Source organism: Tyto alba, unplaced genomic scaffold (genome assembly GCF_018691265.1).
Source record: "Tyto alba isolate M040663 unplaced genomic scaffold, T.alba_DEE_v4.0 Super-Scaffold_22, whole genome shotgun sequence".
In the NCBI taxonomy this organism is placed as follows: domain Eukaryota; kingdom Metazoa; phylum Chordata; class Aves; order Strigiformes; family Tytonidae; genus Tyto; species Tyto alba.
The window spans coordinates 7936837-7961996 of record NW_024881296.1 but is presented as its reverse complement, the minus strand read 5'-3'; the positions used below and the strand labels follow the sequence as shown (position 1 = coordinate 7961996).

Sequence of the window (25160 nt, the reverse complement as noted above, 5' to 3'; positions counted from 1 at the left end):
AGAAACAGAAGGTCCTGAGTTTGCTCTGCCCTACGACCCATGTCTTCTAGGAGAGTAGTTTGCCACCATTTCTAAATGCCGATCTCTACATCTTTTTTCAAGGGAACCGTAATCTTGTTGAGTGAATATGCTTACTGGAAATCAGCTCGCTGTTCTCAGCTACGCTCTGGCTGCACCGGTACATTAAACTGCTTGGGAGGTGTTCTCGGGCACCCGTGGCAGCGTCCTGCACGGCTGCAACGAGCCACCAGCACGGAGCCCGCGCCCAGGAATGCCCCCGGTCCCTTTTCGAGGCGGACGCGGGGTGCTCGGGGAGACTTGTGGAATGCTGCGATGCCAACACAGACTGGTTGCAACAACTTCTGTGCGCGTAACTGGTATCAAGAAGCACGACAGGTGAAAAAACTGAGCATTTTGCGTTACTGCTGCCGTTTGGTCCCGCACTGCGAAGCGCGTGAAGCGTTTCCCAGGCGCACGAGGAAGGGAGCTCGTCCCCTCCAGCGTGGCGCCGACCCCTGTGGCCTCCCTGCGCTCAAACCCGTGGGGACACGCGGGGTGGGCTGCCCTCGCTCAGCAGCGGAAACGCGCGTGGGGGACACACGCGCAGCCGAGCACGCGCAGGCCGGCGTACGCGCCGCCGCGCCACCTCGGAAAGCAGGGGCCTCCCCGGCGCGCGCTCCCCGCCGCCGTCGCGCCGCAGCCCCGGCGCCTCCGCGGACCGACCCACGGCACCCGCCCGCCCCTGGCGCTGGTCGCGCGCCCCCAGCGGGCGGCGGCGGGACCCCGCGTGAGGAGGAGGAGGAGGAGGAGGAGGAGGAGGAGGAGGAGGAAGAGGAGGAGCAAGAGGCCACCCCGCCGCCGGCTGCACAGGCGCGGCGCTGCCGGCCGCGGCCCCGGCGGGATGGAGGAGGTGCTGGCCGACGCGCTGCTGGCCGGCGGCGGCGGCGGCGGCGACCCCTGCGCGGTGCTGCGCGCCGTCTGCGCGCCGCTCTCCGCCGATCGCGCGGAGGCGCTGCGCCTCCTGCTCCAGCGCCTGGCCGCGGGCGGGGGGCCGCCGCCGCCGCCGGGGCAGGCCGAGGCGCTGCGGCGGGCGGCCTGGGAGGTGGCGCTGGAGCGGTGCCGGCCGCTGCTGCGCGGCGGGGAGGCGGCGGGCGGCGGGGAGCGGCTGCGGCTGTCGCGGGCGGCGCGGGGGGCCCTGCGGCACTGCGTGCAGCTGTGCGGGGCGCCGCTGGCCGCCCGGCTGGCCCGCGACGCCCTGGCCGAGCTGGCGGCGGGCGGCGGGGCGGGGGGGGGCGCGGAGGCGGCGGTGGAGGCGCTGGCGGCGGCGGCGCCGCGGCTGGAGGAGCCGGCGCTGGTGTCGCGGTGCGTGGCGGCGGCGCTGGCGCTGGTGCGGGAGGAGGGGGAGGGCGAGGCGGCGGCGGCGCTGGTGGCCGGGCGGCTGCTGCCGGCGCTGGGCGGCAACGGGGCGGCCCTGCGGCGCGTCTGGGAGGGGCTGCTGGGCGACGGCGGGCCGCCGCGGGCCGGGCGGGCGCTGCTGGCGCTGAGCGCCTTGGCCGACGCGCTGCTGCCGCGGGGACCGCCGGGGCCGGGGCCGGGGCCGGGGCTGGATGCGCGGCTGTGCCCGCGGTTCTGGCGGGTGGTGCAGGAGGGACTGACGGAGCGGGACGGGCTGTGCAGGAAGCGGGCCCGCTACCTGCTGCAGAGAGCCCTGGACCTGAGCGGCGGGCAGCGCGCCGAGCTGCGCTGCCCCACGGACGGCGGAGACGGTACGTGGGGGGGAGGGGGGCCGGGGACACACACACGGACACACACACAGACACACGTAGGGCGGCGGCGAGACACCCGCGCCTGCTGGCCTTGTTTGGTTTGGTTTTGTCTTTCTAGAATCGAGTCTGTTTTGGTGGTCTGCTGAGAAGAACGAGAAGCTCCTGCAGTTTTGGGAGACGTACCTATTGATAATGGAAACTCTGGAAGGAAACCAGGTAGGAGCACCGTGAGGTCTGTCGGGCTCATCATGGTTCTGGGTGACACCTTACTTCTGGCCCATGTACCGTAAATACCTTGCTCTCTGGCAAAAAGTTTTCCGTTCGGGTGATTGAGGGTATCTCAGTAAGCACTGAGAGGAGTATTTTTATTTCGAATTTTCAGTATTTAAAACACAGCACGTGTAATCCGTTTGGAGTATGTTCAGAAATCTCCTCTGTTTTTGGAATAATTCCGGTTAAAGCACCAGCTTGAACCAGGAAAGAAAAGCCTGGATTGCAGTTTACTGCTAGACCGTGGATGACCTGGTTCTTAGTGAAAATGGGGCCAGTGCACGTAATAACCTCTTTCCAGTAGAGGCAATTACATCTGTACAATAAAGCCCTTGTGGCCTTTGATGACAATTGTTGAGTTTGACTCTGCGTCCAGTGTACTTGGCAAAAAGGTTCCTCTTGACTTGAAGCCTCTCTGATTGGGTGGTATTGTGGTGTTAACTATTGCTCGTGATTATCTGTTGGTAGTTAATTTATTTGTACATAACTGTCCTGTGACTGAAAAAAATAGTATTTACCAAAACATTTAGGGATTTGTGCTGATTTTATTATAATTGTGAAGAACAGAATGGTTGGCTATGAGGAAGTATTATTCTTATGATACGGTAGCATAGAAATACCAGTTTTTCTTCAGTGTTAAGCTACAATTAAGCGTTACGTACCCAGTGCCAGGATCAGTTGCGTGGGCGTTGCAGGTTTGTTTAAATACAGTTGCATTGCCAATTACTGTATCATTGCTATTGAAAGTAAATTCTAGCCCATGAATAAGTGCAGGTTCCTAGGTTTGAGATATAAACTGACTACTTATGTTGCGTCTGATTTGCATTTCAGATCCATGTCATAAAGCCAGTACTACCAAAACTGAACAGTTTATACGAGCACGCTATATCAGGGGAAAAAGGTAGGACATAACTTTTTCCTGAAACGTCTCCTAACTATTAGGCAGTTAATTCACACTTTCTTTTTTTTTTTGTTATTCTTTCTGCTGTTTTAGTAGCAGCTTTTTGTTATGTTTTGTTTCTCAGATTAGCTGTTTTCTGGGTGGCTGTTCCAGTTTTTCTGGGTCTGCTATTTGCATAGGTTGCTTGACAGTCATTTGCAGACAGCTCTGCTCTGCTCTGAGAAGAAGAAATCCTAGCATTTATTGCTTACTATGTTATCTTGAAATAATTCTTTCTGTCGGCAGACCCAACTAAATGGTCCTTTTCCCCTACATTTTGCTTTACTTAAGCTAAGGTGAAAATAAAACAAAGCCAGAGATTCTTGGAGTGAGTCATATAAGCCAAGTCACCTGCACAATTCTGTAAAAGGGGAAAAAAAAACCCAACCCTAAACTTGTTGGAAGTAGAGAGAGAAGAAATAAAATGAATGCTGAGACAGCATGGTGAAGGATGTAATGTTGTCTTTTGTAGGGCAAAATGGAGCACAGGTAGTTAGGTAGTGCAAGATGTCAGAGATTTGTGAAGTGGGAAGACTATTAATGTGAAAGTTGCAGGTGAATGCAATGTTGATATGAGGCAAGTTGCAGGAAAAAGGACATGGGTTTTGCACTTGTTAGTCATTTTAATTTGTAACTACTAAAATTTAGAGGGTAAGTGTAGAAAGCCCTATGGCTTTGTTTTGTTTTTTTTCTTTTTTTTATTGGAGATTTAGCAGGGTATTTTTATAAATCTGGTAGCTATAATCATCTTTTTTTGAGATGTCCTGTGAATTGACTGTGATGTTGTCCAGAATGTTGGTATGTTGTGTGTTAGTGTGTTAATGTGTCACTGTCATTTCTGTGTCACTTTAGAAGAATTTCCTTTTGTCACAGGTTGTTGGTTATTTCACCCATCATGGCACATGTGCATTTATAAACGAATGTTTGAGAGTGAGAATAAAACATTGACAAAGGAAGGCATTCTTCATTTTCTGGAGCTTTATGAAACGAAGCATCTTCCAAATTCACTTGGTTTTTCGGAGGTAAGGGTGTTACTGTTACTTGCCAGAACAAGCAGATGTTCTAATTTGTAATAGATCTGAACACTAATTGCCTCAGTAGTGTTGGAATTAGACACATTCTGTAAAAATACCCTCTTATTTAGCTGAGCAAGTGATAGCAATGTTTGTAAGTGGCATCAAATATATAATTAGTTGAAAAATGGCTAGGCTAGGGGGAATGCATTTTTGAGTGCAGTCATTCATTCCCATATTTCAGACGAATGCTCACTAATTAAAGTTGGCTCCCACTTTACTGAGATTTGTTTCCAGAAGTGAAATTCTCAGAAGGGTGATTGATGCTTCAGATTTTCAGAGCCCCTTGAACCTCTCAAAAATCATTAATTAATATTAATTGATTGAACAGGGTCTTGGATTAACCTGGTCAACAGACTTCAAGTCTGTGCACATTGTCTCCTACTCAAGGCTGGATTTTGAAGATCCATTGCTAGATAACCCTGTGATAAGGTGAATGTCTCTGTAGTATAATCGGTATATTACTGTATCCTGTTAAAAGACACACTTTAAAATATTTTATCTGAGGGAAGAAATATTGTAAGTTTAAAGTTTGGTGGGGTTTTTTGGTTTGTTTGTTTGTTTGGGTTTTTTATTGTATCATATGTAGGTTGACTCCCCAACCAGCCTACACCTTAGTAAGGAATGATCTAGATTATATGATATTTCTTCCTTCTCTCCTTCATAGAAGGAGTGTTGCTCTCAGAGGTTAACTTTTCTGATTTATGCAAATTAAGTCAGCCTCTTGATGACTGACTTGAAATCTGGTCATCCTTAAAACACACCCTAAATCTTGCAACTTTTGTTGGCCCCTAATTTTCATTTTGTTTCATGTTTAAATAACTTTTCTCCATCTGTATCTCAAAAGGATTTCTTATTTGACTGCACGTTTCCCAATGCTCTGTGAAATGTACTTGGTGAAAAAATTCCTTTTTTTTGTTTATTCTCCTGCTCCCCCTTCTCTTTAATTACCTTCTCTTTTTGCTCCTACTATTTACTACTAGCAAGAGTATTCTCTAATTTCTGATTCTGTCCTTTTAAAGACTGATGTAATAAGTCTGGTTAGGTTATATATAGGAGTGCCTTGCAAGTTTACATTTATTAATTATGTTTCCTTTTATCAGTTTATTATCGGACCATTAATGGATGCCCTCTCAGAAAGTTCCCTCTATAGCAAGTAAGCCATTGATTTTTTTTTTTGTTTGTTTTGTTTTTTTTAATGTCTTGATTATTGGAAATTTCTTCTAATAATACTGGTTTGAGTAAGTGGGTAAAATCTTGGGTAAAGGGAAACACATTAATAAACAAATGGTGTTGCTAAGCTTACTGACAGGCAGGGAGTTTTTCAGGAAAGGTGGGTAGCTGTGAGTAAGATGAAGTAGGTTCAATTTAATCCTAGTAACAGCAACATAGGGATGCCTCAGGGTCCTGTTTTACACCTGGTGTTGAAATATTCATTCAGAAATGAAGTGAGATATGATAAATTAATAACTTAATGACGTATTTTTTTATCTTTTCATTTTCCTGCCACACAGAAAGAAGGGGCTGTTCTAATTGTTGCCAGTTCATAACTGATTGAAGTGGTTTTTCAACAGTGCCTGATTATCTTTTGAGAAATGAATTCTTTTTCACAGGAAACTATTTGCAGTCAGCAGATGACAGTGGCCTCCCTTGGTGTAAATACATAAAGAACAGATAAAAGTTGGAGAATTTGCAAGTTGCTTATACATTCAGTGTACTCGTGGCATTCAGTCCTTCATGCTAGTTGCATGGAGAGTAGTGAGAATGGGGAATGAAGGGCTGAATGCACTTCATGTGCTCAGCATTGTGCCAGAGGTGATGGCTTGGGTGATGCAGCTAGCAATCTCAAACTCTGTTCAGAACAATGTTGGAGGAGCCTTCTGTGGCTGACCTTGTTAGGCAGCTAAATTGTTGACGCTGTCTCTTTATGCGTTTTTTTTTGAGGAAAAAACTCTGGTGATCAGTTTGGATTGGGTGATTCTGGCTAAAGTGTAGCCAAAATAGGTTGTTTCGTCTAAACACGACAGGCCCAGTGTGCTCTCTTCAGGCTCTCGCAGCAGTTACACGTTTCTCATCTCAGCATGCCGCAGTTTGCTGCAGTATGCTTTCCACGGGCACACGTGGATGGGAAGTCAGAGGTTGAAGCAAGTGCTGAGTGTTTCGGTGTGTATGTAGAACTGTGTTGGATTGATGCTTCATAATCTTCTCTCTTAGCTTCTGTGTTTCTGGTGAAATGTGTTGGCATATGTAGAGGAGAGAACATGTTTGAGTATACCAAGAATATAAAAGTTGTTACGATTAATGTCAGGCTGTTTGAGAGAAAACTGTAAAATCTCAGGACTGGTGCTAATCCTTGATAGCCAGGACCTTGAGACTTCTGGTGAGACGTAGGTCATCTCTGTTGGTCTTGTGGAGTGTTTCGTGCATCTTAAAACCTTCAGTGCTGCTCACCAGTTTTCTTTATACTGACGTTATAATCTTGCTCCCCTAGCACACTTGTGTAGGTAATGTGTCTTTGCTGTTCTCCAAATCAGACTGGTCGTGTTCCCACTGCATGCCACTGATCTTGTCCCGTGTGCCCTGAGCACCTGCTCCGCGCAGGCCCGTGTCACTCTGTGGGTGTGGGCACGGGGTTGAACAGACAGGACTTTCTCTTACCGTGGGCTCAATCTAAGATGCTCTCAGTCCCGAGTAACTTGACTTGAGGCTGCACTTGCATGCCGGAGTGTGCCACCATCACGTCCTTGTAGGTAGCCGAGGAGAGTCACGCTGTTGTGACCCTCCCCATCCTCTCCTCTGTGTGTTTGCTGGGTGCTGTTGGAGTACCGGGATGAGTGGAGGACACAAGCTGATGCACTGCCAGCTCGGTGGCCTGTTGGAGCAGTCTCTCCAGTGAATTAACCACTGAACTGTACTTTGTTTTTGTTTAGGGGCAATCCTACTTGTAGCTGTTAACATGCCAGTTGTGTATTTGATGTTTTAAAACCCAACAGGACACCAGATCAGTTAATGGGAGCCTGTCCTTCTCTGGGAATGAGGCTGCAGAAGTTTTTGGCTACTTATCTCATGCTTCTTCCAGAGGAAGAAAAAGGTATGTTTCAGTTTCACCTTTTATGTTTTAAGATAAAGACTATGGACCCAGTTTCTGTATCTCATGTAAATGTTTACCACTGTTTTTCTACCTTACTTGAGAGAAAAAAGGAGTAGTTCTTTTTGTGGCAGTGGAGTTTCCAGAGAAGAGAGAGGTCTTCAGAGGCTCTCAGGGATGCTGCAGTGTTAAGCTACAAAATTGTTTTAGGTGCAAACTGAAGCAGACTTTTTTTTCATGAAAAAACCAAACTCCTAAGTTCTGAAGGTGAACAGTATTTGCAAATTCTTTTTTCTTTATTTGTCAGTGTAGATAATACCGTGCTGAGTAAAATCTTTAGAACTACTCTTTTTTGTTTGTTTGTTTTGGGGTTTTGGAGGTGTTGGTGTGTTTTTTTTTTTTGTTTGTTTTGATTTGCTTAGCAGATAGGTTAAAAAAACCCCAGACCTTTTTATTCACAACCTGTGTAGTTAGGCATTCAGAAGAGCCAGTCCAAGTGCTGAAGTAGAAGCTGAATAATGATTCTTTTATTGTGAGATTGGATGGAGGAAGATTTCTCAGATTGTTCCAAATTTTGGTGTTAGTGTAGGCTGAAAAGAAGGAGCAACCTTTGACAGACCAGCATTTAATATCTGGTCTAATTGGATTAAATAAGGGTAGGACCAGCTCAGTTCAGTACCCTGTATCTACAGGTACACATTCTGGTAGGAGACACCTTGCATGTTTGTAATGCCTTAGATGTCCTATTTCTTTGCCCTGTCCCAAGGCATATATTTTGTCACAGAACGGAGGGCATCTGATTAACAACCCTGAGACTGGGTGACCTGCTTTTATAGGGTGTAGCTGTGGCATTTGTTGAGGCTTGCATTGGCCATGCCAGCATCCATTAAACTGGTTGAATTGTTACGTACTTCAGTCTGCCATCACACAGACTGAGTGGCAGCTTAAAAAAAGGCATTGTTTAGTACTTGAAACAATCAGAGTTAAAATTCTGTTACTGGATATGGTGATTAGTGCATATCACCAAAGCTAGAAACAGATTTATTTCTGGTCATCTCCTTATCATATTGCCCTACTGACAGACTTCTTTGGAATGTACTTTCTTCATGGAAATAATTCCGAAATTATAATATTGTCTTCCATTTAATTTTCAGAAACGATCATAACACTCTTTTGCTGGGGTCTGTATGAGATGCATTGGAGAGCAAGAAATCACTCTGGATTGTTTGTTTCATTTGTTTTTTATTTTAAGGCAGTTTCCTGTTAAAATTTATTCAGAAGATGACAAGTAGGCATTGGTGTGCGGTTCCCATTTTGTTTCTTTCTATGGCTCTGGCATATATCCCTGCGTGTAAAGTACTGGGCACTGAGGGACTTCATGCTTTAAGGTAAAATGTGCACTTCATTTTGTTCCTGCAGACTTCTAAAGAATGTGCTGAATATCTGGAAAGCCGGGATTTAACTCATGTTTGCTACTTTTGGGAGGATGTGATGGTTGTCCATGGGAATGGAAGGTTCTCTCGTAATGTCTAATTCACAGAGGAAAGCAGTTTAAGAACAAGTGTATTTATATCTCTGTGTGACTTAAAAAATGATTGTTTTGCATTCCAGACCTTTGTCATTGCTTCTTTTTTGGCATTGTTTTCCCCTGGGATTCTATGCTTCCTAACTGATATGTATATCAAACTCTTTATTTTCTTCTAATTACATTAAAACCTTGTTTAATAATAGTAGTTGAGGCTATATCAGGGGACAGCCCACAAAACTGAAATCTGGAGTACATGTAAATAAAAGGCTAGGTAAAAGTTATTGGCGTAGGTACTGTCCTTAATCACTCTGATGTTTCTTAAGTGTCTGCTTTCACTTCCTAGAGCCACTAAAAATCAGTCATTATTCCAGTTTAATCAGATTTGAGCTTTGAAATAAAATCTTAGTGGTGGTTGAAGGAATATCGGATAAAAGTATTTTATAAAAAAAAAGACAAAAAAGACACACGTCTGCTGATAAAAGATCAGTGAAGGTTTCTTTCAGTTTTGTGCTTCTTTCAGTTTTGTGCTAGTGTCAGAGTTTGGTGGCAAACATTTCTATATTTGTTATATTTGTTACAAATGCACATATTAAATTATCAGTTTGAATTTATATGATCATGGGGATTATTCCTTTAGTTTTGGGTTTGTTTTGCTCCCCCTCCCACCATGCTTTTTAATATGTCAATAAACTTGCTTATCCAAGATGAACTTCCTTATCTAAGTTTTAATACCCTTTTTTTAAAGTACATACAGCTCTTGTTTTGGTTCTGGATTGTATGCTGTCTGGTCAGGGAATGGCCTTGTGTTATGCTTAGTAGAATATGCTTGTTAAATACAATCTAATATATTGAAAATGGTTAATAATTAGCAAATACATGAAAATGTTTAAGCTTCCAAAGGTTGTGTTTTCTACAGTGCATATTTTTCCTCTTTCCAGAGATGTCCTTCAGTGTACTATGATCACTCATCAGATTTTGTTGCGTGGAGCTGCTCAGTGCTATCTTCTTCAAACAGCTATGCATTTGACTGATGTGGTGGGTTTGGTTTTGATTTGTTTTTCTTTTCTTTTCTTCCTGGTGTAATAGAAATACACTAACACTTTTACAGGGTAAACAGTATTCAAAAAATTGCTAAATACAACATGGAACAACTGATTTTGCTGGATTTGCGTTTTTTTTTTAGTGACTACTTAAAAAACTGATATGTAGGTACGGGTATGCTTCTGTTAACTTTGTTTTTCATAAGATGTATTTTTTTTTTTCATTAACTTTTATTAGTTGATGTTTTCTTGTAGGGTTTTCATGTGGTAGTTATGGAATAGTATCCTATTATAATATCCACTGTATAAACTCAGGTTTTAACAGATAGAAACTAAACGGACATCCTTGAAATAAGTTAGAGAATAAATGTATTCATAATACCAATGATAAAGCTACCATTTTTGTTGAAATAGCAAAACCTTAATTATTCAGTAGTCAAAGTATTCATGTTTTGGTTTTCTTATAACACACTTGCTTTCCAGATGAGTAGACCATCTTCCATGTTGTATGTTTTGGCTCTAAACTTGTCTGAGCAGAATTTCTGTTTGGAAATACAAAACTAGTACTTATCAGTGACTTTTACTCATTTATGTACATTCATTTAAAAGGTGTCATCAGTGAATAGCACTATTCTTCTAGTCAATTCATTAACTTTCAGATAGATTTTTAATACTTGAGAAGATGAAATTGTGTTCCTTAGTAAAGATAATTTGGTCCCAAAGAGGCGAAAATGAGTCTGTGTCATGGAAAGGAAAAAGTCAATCTCTTTTTTTGAAACTTCTGCCAGATGACATGACAACAAACTTCTTGAGTTGTTACATAGATGTTATCTGTTGTATATTATGTTGGCAACTCTTGTATCTTGATTAATTTCTTCAGGAGAAAGTGTCCCTCCCAGAAGTTTCAAGCTTTCTTTTGTCCCTTAGACCAGAGGAGTCCCTGAGGAGAGATACTATGTTATGGATGGAGGTGAGAACTGAAGCTGTGTTATTTGTTCATCAAACATTTTTTAATACCTACACAAATGCATATTTTATTATTACTACTTCAGTATTTAAATAGTTGGCTACCTTTGCATTGGTACATTCGGGAATTTCTGGATGTGGAGTTCTGATGTATTTATGTTTCACTTGAATGCTGTGATGATTTTTTTTTTTTTTTAATGCTATAGAAGTGTTGATGTTAACCCTAAACAAATTATTAAGCAAATTCAAAGTGGAAGAATTCTAAGGTGGTTGAATGTAAGTCAAAGTGGGTGAGGAAGAATACAACTTCTTATTTCTTCATGCAGAAATTCTCAATTCTGCAGAAGAAAAAGCTTTTTCTTGAGGCAGAGGTTTTTTTGAACTCCTTCAGAGCCTGTATGTCCCAGTTCATTGTGTTTCCTAGTTTGTCTCAGTATTGCAGCTTTTGGGTGTGGCCACATTGAAATGCAAATCAGAATTGGGTCTTACTCAGACTTTTGGTTCCTGAATACTGGTACTTTAAGAGACTTCTGTGTGTTCTTTACAGTCCTGGTCTTCTGCATCCTTTGCCATGATTGTAGGAACTAAAATCACTATTGGTAACCCTGTATTAGTGTCTGTAATCTCTCCCATCAGGGATCCATACTCACTCCTTTACATAGTTGGTAACTTCATGGAGAGAGTGCAAAGTGGGCCACCTTACGGTATTCACAGAGCCACGAATTGGGCTTTTCTCTCTTCTTTTATTAAGGATGCCAAGTGGATGTAACATCCTCAGCTGGAGCTGCTCTTGCTCATCAGGTTCTACAGGCAGTTATTTCTGTATATTATATCTGTTCTCTTAACGGTTACCTTCCCCTTGTTTCCCCTCAACTATCTGTTGTAAAATTTAATCTGATGGAAGAGTACACTATTTTTTAAGTTTGTTTTATCTTTAGAAAGATAGCCTGCTACAATGGTGTGCATTTTTCCTTTCCTTTAGTTTTGAAATTACTGTCCAAGATAATGTGGATCCTGAGACTCTCTGAATGGGCCAAGATATGGGCCAAAAAAATATGTGTAAGAGCCACCTCCTGATTTTCATGTTGTTTGGATAAATTCAGCACTGGCAAAAATAACAGGGTAGTCTCAAAGGGAAAAATGTGCCTACCATGTAGAGTGAGACTGTAAACTTTAAATTTCCGCAGGATATATGTTTTATGTCTTTGCAAGATGCAAAATGCTATGAAAAAAATTCAAAGAAGAAATAATTTTATATATAGGATATACTGGAGCCAACTGAATATGTGGCCATAACTTTTGGTTAGTTGTACAGTGATGTAACGATAAAATGATTTTTTGCATAGTGTCCTCAAGTTACACTGTACATTTCACCTTACTTCATTGATTTTTGGCATAAAAGTTAAAAAAAAAAAAGTAGGTCTCACTAGATAACACTTGACTGTGGGAAGCCCTTTTGAGATGAGGGAATTTTTACCAATCTTGCTTATTTCTAAGAGCTGTGCTTTTTCTTAAATTGGTAGCAATGATCTTTTTTTTTGGGTGCTCTGAATTATTCTCTGGAAGAACCTTTTTCTGTGTTAGAATGGAATAAGTAATCTGCTAAGCCTCAAGGTAGCTCCAGTGAACACCTCTCCCAGTGTGGATTTGTTGATGTAACAGCTCATGTTTAGCAGTGCTTTCTGAATGCTGCTGTTATGTTGTTAATGTCAGTACACAGCTGGCAGATGGGGTTAAGTAGTAACATACTGTTTTTAATTTAGCTTTGCAGTTGGTTGCAAGTGAATGACAGATGCTTTGGAAAGTCTATAACCTCTGATTTTGAACAACAAGAGACATTATCATTGTGTCAATATGTACGCAGTCTTGTGGAAGATTACCTTAAGATACCAGCATCTGAAAGTAAGTTAAATGTTTATTAATAAAAAAAGTTTTGAAGATAACTTAAACAAAAGATTACAACAATCCTTTGGATTTCAGAAGAGTTGTTTGTTTATTTATATTGTACCTATTCAAATTCAACCTAATATGTGATATTTGTGATTCTTAAGTTTGAACTTTATTTTCTAATTCCAGTTTTCCTTCATAAATAGTTCTGCAGTATTAATTGAAAGTTAAGCCTTAATATTCAATTTTAATGTTGCACTGATGCTTGCACATTAGATGTCTTTTGTTACTTTTTTGATGGTGCATGAAAATGGTGGAGCATCGAGGCAGAGGAAAGCACAAGAGAATGTGAATAAATGCACGTTCTGTAGCCTTTCTCAGCAGAGCTTTGTAAAATGACTGAGTGTTTTTAGAGAGAGATGCTGTATAGTTAAGTCAGCTTGGCACCTCGTTACGTGCCTTCCTGTGTAGTGATGTTCTTTTGACCTTGGACTGCTTGCAGCAGATGAGCTGCCACATGTCATAACCAAGGAAGGTTTTTTTTACGCTGTATAAATTCACAGGTAGACTCTGAAGGAACAGGTTTGTCCCGTTTAAAATTATTATAACTTCAATTCAGAATATACTTTCACATACATTGAAAGGAATGGCAAATTAATTTTTTTGAATACTTTAACTTTTGTGTGGCACTCACTTATTTGCTACTTAAGAACTGCAATTGTAGCGAGTTTTACATAGTTTTATAGTGTCAAAAGTCAAAACACTACTTTTAAAATATTATACCTATAGGAGATATAAAAGCTATGTCAGAATTTGCTAATGATAAATAGCTTCAAAACTTCCTGCAGCCCAGGAAACATCACTAGATTGTTTTATTGTTAGAGAAGTTGAAAGCAAATTTTGTCTGTTTATATTCCAAGGTAAATGCTTTGCTAAAAATTTTGGCAGATCTCTTTCCTGAAATGGTTGTTTAGTCCTTGGTCTATATTATCTGTAATTCCATGGCAATCATCTGTGTTTCACTTATAAAAAGTGATGTTTGTAATTTCCTGGTTTGATATGAATCTTAGCTTATAAGCAGCTTTGTGGAGGGGAAAAAAAAAAATCAACCGTGTCCAGTTGCTTGAAGCGGACCTCCAAAGTGTGTTTTGCATTCTAAATTCCCAAATCCCAAAACATACCAGTCAAAAACCCCTAAACCCAGCTTTTGTATTACAATTTAAGAAATAGTTTTGTAAATATGATGATGTAGTCCTGCATAAAAGATCAATGAAAAGAGAAACTTCAGTTAGATTTTTTAATTTCCTTTTGACAGAATAGTTTTATTTCTTCATATAACTTTTAGCTGGTCAAAATAAGAGCTGATATTTCTGTCAAAGCATAGTGGAATTATGTCCTTGGTTCACTTAATTTGAATATGCTAATATATTTTTAAAGCAATAGAAAAGTCAATTGAGATCTACTATGTAATACAACACGTTGCCTGAAGTTGACTTCAGCATAGAGGCCAATGAGATTAGCCTCTTTGAGGCATAGAAGAAAAGTGATTCTGCATGAAATTAGTTTGTATTTAGACAAAAGAATGGGGAAAATGAGTAGTAATATTCTTTTTTTGCGTTAACTGTTGTTGTACTACTAATTAATTTTAATAAGTTGTAAAAACAAAAGTTTTAAAAATTAAGGTTTTTTTTAAATACTGTGGAAACCTTAAAATATCTTTAATCAGGAGAAAATTGCTTTATGCCTGACTGGTTTGAAGCTAAGCTTGTCGCAACAATGATTCTGTTGGCTGCAGACGTGGAGCAGATGAGGAATAAACACAGGTAAGTATGCAATACCTTATTTTACATTTCTCTTTTTCAACCCCCTCACTCCTGAAGGATCTGCTGGAAGCCTGATCAAGTCAGGAAGCTGTCTGTTTTTCTCTAGACTTGGTCAACCTGATCATTCCTTAGACCTTGTCCAACTGTTGCTGCAAACATATTGGGTAACATTTCTAAAGATACTTGAGTGTCTTGGAAACGTGTGTCCTATTTATTTCCATAAGTGACTTCAGCACTTAAGGCAGATACTCAGAAGAAGACTTTCTTTTTAATTTTTGTTTTTGTGTAGTGGAAAAAGCAACATAGAATGGATTGAACTAGAGGCTTTCTTGAACCCTCTTCTGGATGTCTTGATGAAACTTGGCAGTAATGCTTACATACCAACACTGAAAACAGATAAAAGCCTACAGCTTCTCTTGAAGTTATTGCAGACCCGTTCGTTAAAATGTTCCAATACGCAAGATGGTTAGTGATATCTTCAGTATACTGTGTCTTATGTTAATTATAGTCTTAACTAAAACTAAGGTATTTATTGTTTTAAGGCTATATTGTCAAATTAATACCAGACTAGAAGTGGTAAATGTGAAAGTTGGCAATCTGGCATATCGGTTATGAAGTTGAGCTGGGGGTCCAATCTGATAGAAGCTTTTCTGAAGGTGTCCTAAGGACTGGGAATTGAAAACATGGAAGCCTTCTGAGAAAGCAGTTGTTCTCCATTAGGATTAGATTAGCATTTAGTTAAAGTCTGGGGAGTGTGACTGTATTACAAATATTTATAGGCCTTTTCTTTGCCAATGTATAGATTCCATAAATCATTTAGACACTTCAGAAAGAAGTTAGTACAGAAACCCAGCCTAACCTGCTTAGTTGTCCCAGGTTCAGACAGAGTCCTCCCCTGAGAGCATAAAGTGAATCCTGGTGTACATACTGTTTTCTGGGTTGACTGGTAGGTAATTTTGTCTCAACTAACGCTGTTTAGACTGCAAAAGACAGGATGCCTCTGATTATTTCACGGTATTAGTCATGATTTCAGTAGGCACGCTTAACTGACCTGCTTTAGTTTGACCTTGGTTAGAAGCAGGGAGGTTAAGGGATGCCCACTTCAGCACAAGCCTGCTGATCTGACTCTGGAAGTTTTGACCCCCCACAGATTGAGCACTTTAACTTGTAGACCTTTCAAGAGAGTGAACAAAAGCTATGGAGTCCTTACTATTCCTTTTCTGAGAACGTGGTCAGTTTGTAACCAGAATAGACCTGTATTCTTTCCTGAGAGCAAATGAAAAATTGCAATAGTACTTTCATGAATTAGAATGCTAAACTGGAACAAGAGGGATCTCGGTGTGTGGTTTCTGCTTCCCCAGATTATTTTGGGAATTTTTTTTTCAGTGTTTTTATAAAATGGAGTACAAGAGTAGTTTTGGAGAGGGCTACAGATCTAGGCTCTTATGTGGAAAAAAAAAAATATTTTGGGTTCTGCATCCAGATTTCTTAAAGACGTCTAAATGCAGCCCTGAAGTAAATGCTTACCCCCATTTTAAAAAATGCTTTATACATTTACACCACCTCTTGAATTTTAACTGTTTGACTGAAATTGAGCACTAATTATGCAGGCTGTTAAAGTTCATGTTGTGATGGTCACTGACTGCTGAAGTCAATTCCTTCAAGTGAAACTGAACAGTAAGATGTACCCCAGCTGCCAGCGTACTTTCGGTCTACAGCACAAGGCTACAAGAAACTTGAAGCAGAACCCTACAAAACACATACGAGTGCATGTTAGGCTTTTAGTGTCAAGAATTGAACTCTCCTTGTGTAATAGTTTCCTTGTGTGCCCTATTTCCTTCTGTGCTTGCTAATGTAGATGTAATGGATTGCTCCTACTTTGGGAATTTTGATGCCTGACTTGGCATGTTAAGTTCTGCTAACAGAGTTCTTACGGTCTGGCAGGGCTGAGCATCAAAGTGTCTTCATCCTTTTGAACGCCTGCCGTAGGTACCCCAGTACAGCTCAAGCTCATTGTCAGTAGAGTCTTTCAAGAGGTTTTCAGAATTGGATGTGTAATATTATGCCTTTTTTTGTTAAGTTAAACAAGGATTACTTTCCTTTTCTTACATTGTTTCCTACAATAATTTTGTGCTGCTTCCTCCAGCACAGGAGAGCCAAGTAATAAATCTTGTTTCTGCAGCTGTGAATTGACCGTGTTGAGGAGCAGGAAGAATAATGCTGTGCAGTAAAGAAGTTTTGTTTCTGTGTTGATTAAACAGGAGGTGAAAAAATAGAAAATAATAAAATGGAAGGGAAGAAGAAAGGAATTTAGGATTGTAAAACAGAAATAATAACAGTTGGGAAGTGTTTTATTTAATGGGGATAGACATGTCTAAAATGTGTGCTGAAATCAGCAGCATTTTTCTACAGGTCTTGCTGTCTGTACTGTTGTTAGACTTCACTATGTTAAACAGAAAGTTTTTGCTAATTATTTTTTTTTATAGTGTTACAGAGGATTTTATGTCCAACATGTTTACCTGAAGAATTTCTGAATTTTAATTGCAGATGTTTTAGTGATTTGAGACTTAAGATAAAATGTGATAATAATCGGACATAATTAAACTGTTCTAAACAAATTAAGCACTAGAAATGTAGTCTAATGAGCCATTTTAATAGAGAACATTGAAAGTAAGTACCATATAGATTTGGAACTTCTGGAAACATGTCCCTTTATTTCTACCTTGTGAAGGTCTTCCATTTCGTAATAATTTTGCTTTAAGAAGTGTAACTTGGGGTCAACTCCAGGAAAAAACAGCAGATGTAACCTCTGGGTAACTCTACTCAATACTGAGACCGACTGATACTTTTAGAACAAGGTGGTTATGCAGAGTATTTTAACTCCATTTTCATATTGTATATGTTATTTTGTTGGCTTTCAGCTATCCCTTACCCTTGAAGCACAGATTGAAATGTATTTGTGGTTAAATGTTTTTACCAGTGACCTACCTCCCATGTGTAATAAACTTGTGTCTTTTTGTTTGTGAAATGACATGCACATGTGGCCTAACTTTGTAGCCTAACTTTTTCGTAGAGAAAGTATTGCATTTGGTGTCACAACCTTGTGTTTTTGTTTACAGTGTTAAGCCAGGATGTTACTTGTCCAAAATCTTGTAAGATTACTCTGTATGCAAAGCCAAATTATTTCTAAACAGCAAAAAAAAAAGAAAAAAAACACAACCAAAAACCAGTTTTCACTTCTGTACATATTATAAATGGATAACTGCATTTTTCTCACATATAATTAATTGCTGGATATGGAAACTTTTGCTCTTTATTAGAGTAAGTTCATCAATAAACTGTTTGTGCAGAGGGTTAGGAATAGCATGAAAGTGTGCATTACAAGTTGGAAAATTATGCCTTGATCTTCTGGTTTTGTGTGGTCTTTGGTTCACTAATTCATCCTAAATGTCAGGAAAGAATATTATCTGGTTTGATTGTTCAGCCCTATGGCTGGCACTGCTAAAGAGTACAGCGCTGGTTTAAGATATTCTTAGGTATTTGAATACTTACTACTGTACAACTTTGACTCTGTAACTTAATTAAATCTGCATGATGCAGTTTCCTTAAGAAATTTATTACATTTTTGTAGGTTAATACTTTTTTTTTTTTTTTTCCACACAGATAGGGTATTGTTTTTTATCTGGAAATCTCTCATGACACCAGTGGAGAGTATTCTTGAGTTTGTTCTCCGTCGGCTTACTGCAAATGAGTTAAGTACTGTAAGTAATTATTATGAGACATACTTTGGTGTGGTTTTGCTTGTTAATTTGATTTACCAGCGTGCCTAATTTTCATATCAAGTCTTTAAACACCTAGGAAGTCAATTTGCATAGAAACACTTCTGTTAACTTTTTTTGAATGGTCACAGTAAGAATAAAGAAAAAAAAAAAAGGTGTCTTGACAAGTAGTGCTTAGTGTCTGTAGTCCATATTGCTTGCTTCTTCTGAGTAAATCATGTAGTAAGAAGTTGTGAGTATCATACCATACTGTATTGTCTCTATTAGTACAGTTGTGGACGTGTTTGGAGACTTTCAGTACTCAGCCTGGTTAAAATCTTTGTTGACTATCGTCCACTCTTTGTTGCTGTGGCCAGTGTTTCAGTTTATACCTCAAAGAAACCTGTGACTTTTTAAGCAAAGTGACTTGATGGTAGAGGAGTTTGACTTCTTTCAAAATACCCTGTTGAATGTATCAAAGAACTGCAGTGCTTTTTAGAGAGAGAAGGCACATGTTTCCTTCTCTAAAGAGCTTTCAAGTCATACATAAATAAAAATAAACAAGACATGTAAAGCAAAACATTTACAGATGTTTCCAGATGGAGAAAGTGTAATTAGAATGTGATGTTGATGAGGACAATGGTGGTATTATTGGATGAAAACAGATTTGAGAAGGTGAGGTTGGTGGAAGTTAAAAAGGAGGTTAATTCTCGAAACTCAAAATGTGAATGAAATGTGAAATAGAAACTTTGAAAGCAAGGTACAAATAGATTAGGAGTTTCAAGAGAGGAATATGGAATAAGAGAAAATGCAAAGTTGTAAGATCTTCACAATTTTTTCAATTGTGACCTTAAATTGTGTCACCTTTAATTTTGTGTCCTAAAAGGCAGAAAACCAAACCAGAGATTTAAAGAGAAGACATCAACTTAAAATCATTAATTTAGTGGATAGTGTGGATAGACTATTGGGAAGAAGGGAGAAGACCATAAAGGTTGGAAAGGAAGAGGCGACTGTAATGGGGAGATGGACAAAATGTAAAGTGGCATTTTTGGAATTATTTAATGAAGAGTGAGTTTAGAAAAGAAAACCAGTTTAGGCTTCATGGAGAAAGTTATATGGACAAGTGTGCAGAAATGATAATGAACAGAAGTCAAATTTGCTTCTTGTGTTTGAGAGAGTGAAAGAAGTCTGTAAGTTGGTGGGAAAAGGAAAGCATGTGTTTCTGCAAGGGTGGAAACGTGGAGAGGAGCATGGGGCTCTGGGGTAGTTTCTCTGAAACAGTGTGGAAAGTATGAATTGAAGGGGAGATGCAAAGAAAATAAATCTGGTAGTGAACAGTCCCCAAAATGTGAGTGCGATGGGAGATCGATGTGAAAAATGGTCCTGCATCAAAGCAAAAATTAGAGTTGAATCAGAACAGCGTCTGAAAGTCAGTTGAAACTCAAATGTATATTTTCTCTCAAAACTAAAGAAGGAAAAATTCTTTCTTCGTGTGGTTCCTTGAGTGCATGGCTTTATATGGAGGTGTGTTGTATGATATGCGAAGAAAAGTTGCAAATACAAGAGGAGAATAAAAAGCCGTGAAACAAGCAAGATACAGCCATGAGATAAAGTGCAGCTGGGGAAGAAGTGCAGGGCACACCGCTGTGTGCATACGGGGTGCAGTGCTGTGCTGTGGTCTGGTAACGGAGTTGGCTTGGGACACCGCTTCTGATACTCGCGCTAGCTCAGGTGTTTTTCGGTGGCATTCCTTCACGCCCAGGAAGGGAAGTCGAGTGAACTTGCCCGCTAAAAGTAGTGGAGATTTCTTTCAGAATTTCACACTGTCTCTACTAAGGCATACAACAGAGCCCCCAAACTAAAAGAACCTGTAAGTTGAAATTATTTAGAAAACAATTAAAAAAAAAAAACCTCAAACCAAAAACTAACCCCAAATTAAAAAAAAACAGTCGTTCAACTGCAAGGACTGCTGTTGTTTTCCTTCTATCATTGTTACTATTAGTTTTCTTTCTTCTCAGTGCAGGTTTTTTCCTCTTAATGCTTCGGTTTACCTCTCTTTCCTCATTTTTTAGGTTGGCGATCTGGATCGTTGTGATCTATACTTAGCTTTAATTCCAGAGATAGTGAATTTGTGTTTACAAGTCAGCTGGAAGAAAGTACCATCTATCAAGAATTTCATTTTGTCCCTGACAAATGCCTCTCTTCATAATCTTCAAGAGAGAAATTGTGAAGAGGTAATTTAACATTACTTACAAGAGTAAATATTAATGTATGTGTATGTATCCCCTAACAGATACGTGTCTTGAGTTGGCAGTGTAATGTTCATGTAAAATACTTGTAGCTAAGATTTTTAGTACTTTTGTTTTATTATTACTATATTATTATTCATTTTTTAGATGTCTATATAGCTAAAGTAAAACTTTAGTTGTAATAATGGACTATATGTGCTCAAAAGGGTTTTTTTCCTCAAATACGAACCGCTCTTACCAAGGAAGTTACTGCTAAATGAAAATGTCTTTTGTATTAATGATGTGTTGAATTTCCAAGCTGGAACATACAGACAAAAAGAAATTCCAGAACCCATCATTGCTTTGGCTTTTTCATGTAGTTTATGTTCATTGTCCCATAGTTGTATGTATTAGGCTAGTATATCTGAAATAGATATATTTTCAAAAGGTAAATATACATTATTAACTTCTATAAAAGGAGGACATTTACAGTAAGATTCATTGGGCAGTATAATCTTCGTTTTTTTCTGAGTTGTTTATCAAGAACAGTTAACACATTACACAGGATTGTAAGTAAAAAAGATTCTAAGTGTTTGATTTGCTAGGTTTACTTTTGAAAGGAAACAAAGAGCAAGACTTAATTTTTTTTATTTTTTTTTTCCTTCTTTGGTTATGTGAATTACTTACCAGTTGTTACAAAGTAAACATTTTCTGGTTCAAACTTAGTGTTCACTGTGGGGCTCTACCAGCTTACTTTGCATTCAGTGGAGTAACAGTGTCAGTTACACTCATAATACATCTTAAGTTTAAGAAGAGAAAACAAAACACTAAGTAGTTACAGATGAAAAAAATCTTTTCTGTGCTCTGGACAGCTGAAAGTAACTTGAAGACATTTAAATTACATAGAGCTTTTAACACTATTAAGGAACTATATGCTTATTGACTTTTTTATTGAGACTTTTTCTTTCATGTCATTTTGAATATATGAATTTATCACACAAAATAATCATAGTAGGTGTAGTGACCTTTTAGCCTCTTGGAGCAGTTAGCATCTGATATTCTGAATTTCAGCTGTCTTGTTGCATTGGGTTTCTGACTACATGGGCCCGTGTCTTTTTTCAAATCCTTATCCAGCTATACATATAAACTGCTACGTGGCACGATAGAAGCGTTCCATCATAGTCAACCTGGGCGCCTGCACTTAATGAATAAGTGACTGTAATTTGCAAGATTTATACTTTTCTCTATGCTTGCAACTTGTGATTGATTGCAGTGACCCAGTCAAGGAGAGCTGCATTATGCATAGGGTAAGAAACTAAGGAAATAGAAGAATACAGAGTTGCTACCATATGATGTCTGAGGTGATAGAAATTGGAGAATTATCAAATGTATCAATGAGTTATTTTGTATCATATTAGAAGTCTGTGCATGTTTGTTCACATATGATTTGGTTTTAATTAGGACCCAAGGATTAAAGAACAAATTAAAAAAGTAGCTAGCATGGCTTCACTTACGGCAGTTTGTGAGATAATGGATCAGAAACCTGAAGTGCACCTTGACTCTCTACCTTCTGTGGATGCTCTGAAGAGATTTATTTCCTTTTTTCATTTCAACGAAGTACTAAAGAAGCCATCTTACATTGAAGAAAAAAGTAGGTATGTCTGTGCTATAGCTTCAGCAATTCTCCAGAATAAATTTTATTTGCGTGGAGCAGTGGTTAAGATGCTGGATTTTTCTGTTCTTTTTTTTTTGATAACTTTTTGCCAAGATAAAAATGAAGAATTCTGCATACAAACTATTCATTCAGTTGCTCTTTTGTCTAAACATTCAGGTTTTAAAACATGAAAGCAGCTGTAATTGATCAGACCAAAAGTTGTTTTGCCCAGTCCACCAGTGCTATGAAGTCAAAGCTAGCTTTGAACATAGCTTATCCTTATGCCAGCTTAAATATATATACACTACACAAAACCGTAGAATGTACATAAGCAAGTTTAAATGGAATTTATTTACTGTTAGGGAAGGCCAGGGCAAGACTGAAAACCAAAACCCAAATTATTGGGTAACAAAAAAGATGGCCAGCATATAGTGATGTTTCCACTAAATACTCTCCCAGGTATTTTCGACTAATGAGACTGCCTGAGCCCAGGACTGATTTTTCTCTGTTTAAAAAACTTTATTTGTAGATAACTCTTCCGTGAACTTGTCCAGTCTCCCCTTGAACCTGTGTAAATTTTAGTGTCTTGAAGAAATACAGTGAGTTTGTACAGTTAAGCTGTTCCTGGTAGAGTAGGAATGTGCAGGATAAATTAATACACTATCTGTTTAAGAATAAAATTCTTCTTACAGTTTATGTGAAGAAACAACATCTCAAGGATGGGGGAAAATTGTTGCACGCTATATTCGTGACCAGTGGATTTGCCTTCGTTTCATTTTAAATTCATTTCCAACACTGGCTCAAGAGTATGAAGAAGCTTCAGAAATGTCATTATCTACAGTTGAGCGGTCAAGAAAAATTCTACAATCAGCATTAGAAGCCCTGACTATTCTACCTTCAGACCAAGTTTTACCTGTGTTCGACTGCATGAAGGTCCTTGTTCCCAAGGTAAAAGATAAAACAACTGCATGATATTCATAATTTTGGGGGTGTTTTTTGTCCAGCGTAACACTTTGTTGTTCTCTTTATTTTCAGCTTCTGGACTCATCAGAGTCTCTCTGCATAGAAGCATTTGATTTGGCTTGGAAAATTATATCCTCTTTGAGCAACACACAGCTAATATTTTGGTCCAATCTAAAAGCTTTTGTTCAGTTCATCTTTGACAGTGAGGTTCTAGCTGTTGCTGCAAGTGCAAAGGGTCAAGCATATGCCAAAATAAAAGAGGTCAGTTTTAAGAATTATTTTTTGGGAAAGGAGCATACATTTTTAGATCCAGATAAGATCTATTTTACTTTTTATTTTCCCTTCAGCTATTGTTGTGAATTTTTCATTTCCAAAAAGGTACTGGTTTGAGAGTGTTAAAACAAAAGATCTGAGAATTAGATTGAGGATAAACAAATACATTGTTTGTTCTTGCAACACAGAAAATTAAAAGCACTATCTCTTAGACTTTTTTTTTTAGACTGTTTAATGTCTTCTGCATTCAGTAATATGGGATTTTTGGTCTTCTATTTTATTTTTACATTATGTACTTCCTCTTGAATATTCAGGATTTGCCACCTGAACTGTCACAATCTATTAATACTCTGGAAAATTATGCCTTTTCCTAATAGTTTAGTCTTTATGAAGATACTTTCTTAAATGAAGTTAGAACTGTTCAAAACTTTTGTAGTTGGTTAACTGCTTCTTTAAAGGCTTTTTTTGTCTCTGAGGGTCCAGGTGTAGAAAACACAAAAATTAATTACAGTTTGATTTAAGACTGCATGGTAGAGCTGCCTCCATAGTTAAGAGGAGGAAAAGAAAAACTTTTAGATTTTTTTTTTGTTTGTTTGTTTTTTTTTGTAAGGTATATGCAGCTTCCTGTACTCCAAAAGTTCTTGCATATGTTATGGTGTTCTCCTTTAATTTTATGTCACTAAAACTGCATTCAGTACTGGGCTTGTTGGTTCATCTTGACTTTATACAATGAAGTTTTTTACTATTTCTCTTCTAAATAATCTTTCTTGGGTTTTTTCTTTCTTTCCCTCTGAGCATCAATTAAATGTTTGTGCAGAACAGTCCATAATGACTGCAAGACTTTTAGTGGAGTAGCATTACACAGTTACCAATATATGTATATGCTTAGACTTATAGTCTCATGGGCTGCTTTGTACTTAGCTCAGAAATCCTATTAGAAGGGATTGCAGTTTTACTTTGAAGTCACTGTAAGTAGCTCTATCCTGGTGTCACGCTCATAACTGTAAATAAGAGCAAATGTCTCAGCTTTATTTTCAGCCCAGACACTTCAAAATGAGTTTTAATAAAATACAGAAAAATTGACACTTCTTAGCTATTTAAAATTGCTGTAATGTCTCCATATTAGCCTGAAGTATCTTAAAATATAGTCCCATTTATTTTTCTCTTTGTTATTTTTGAATTTTTTAATATATTTTGGTGTTGTGGTTTTTTTTTTTTTTTTAATTTTTGCTCTTTTGTTTCAAATGAATGTTACTGTCATCTGTTTTAAACAGTAGATAACACTTCGCATTTGTAGTCTTCGTGTGGACCCAAGCCAAAACAAGATATGTATGCAAAGTAATGGTATTTTACCATGCAGATGGTAAAATATCTCTTCAGTTCTAGGAATTGGTTAGCTTTTTCTTTTAATGAATATCTGTAATGGATAATTGTATGCTCAATCTTGTAGTAACTGATGAGCTGTAGTTAGTTTTTTATTTTTATTGGATCTTAAAATTTGTTTAAATTCTTATAATTACTGTCTTATCGTCAGTATTTCAAGCATTATGTAAGGTGTATTTTGCCAATGTTGAGAGTCTTGAGTCTGTGTGACAGCTATCCCATTGTCTGCAGTGGGACATACCATGGCAGCAGGCACCAAGGAGCTAATGAAGGTCTCCTATACTCAACAAAGGGCATCTGGTCAAGCCACCTTCTGCCCCTTCATAAGAAAATGAAGATAAAGTTCCCAAGCAAGTGCCTACTTACGTATATTCTTACCCCACTCCTCAGCAGTCTCTGCTGCCATTGACCCTTGTGCAATGGCTGTATAGTTTAAGCTAAAGAAAAAATGGAACTGCCTGATACTGATTTGTCACAGAAGTGTAATTTTAATTTTGTCTACCACAGTGCACTCTGTCTT

General features: G+C 39.1%; 1 protein-coding gene across 1 annotated transcript in view; it reads left to right on the top strand.

The window, feature by feature from the left end:
• The first annotated feature begins 850 nt into the window (after window positions 1–850).
• Window positions 851–25160, top strand: part of TARBP1 (TAR (HIV-1) RNA binding protein 1) — a 39195-nt gene continuing 14885 nt past the window's right edge. Inside the window, exons 1-17 of the mRNA XM_042795941.1 lie at window positions 851–1766; window positions 1885–1982; window positions 2868–2937; window positions 3850–3998; window positions 5153–5205; window positions 7043–7140; window positions 8390–8525; window positions 9604–9700; window positions 10586–10675; window positions 12435–12573; window positions 14285–14381; window positions 14671–14846; window positions 18045–18142; window positions 20212–20373; window positions 21829–22022; window positions 22714–22969; window positions 23057–23245. Of these exons, the coding sequence (XP_042651875.1) occupies window positions 902–1766; window positions 1885–1982; window positions 2868–2937; window positions 3850–3998; window positions 5153–5205; window positions 7043–7140; window positions 8390–8525; window positions 9604–9700; window positions 10586–10675; window positions 12435–12573; window positions 14285–14381; window positions 14671–14846; window positions 18045–18142; window positions 20212–20373; window positions 21829–22022; window positions 22714–22969; window positions 23057–23245 (2967 nt within the window). The 5' untranslated portion in view covers window positions 851–901. The remainder of the gene's footprint in view (window positions 1767–1884; window positions 1983–2867; window positions 2938–3849; window positions 3999–5152; window positions 5206–7042; window positions 7141–8389; window positions 8526–9603; window positions 9701–10585; window positions 10676–12434; window positions 12574–14284; window positions 14382–14670; window positions 14847–18044; window positions 18143–20211; window positions 20374–21828; window positions 22023–22713; window positions 22970–23056; window positions 23246–25160) is intronic.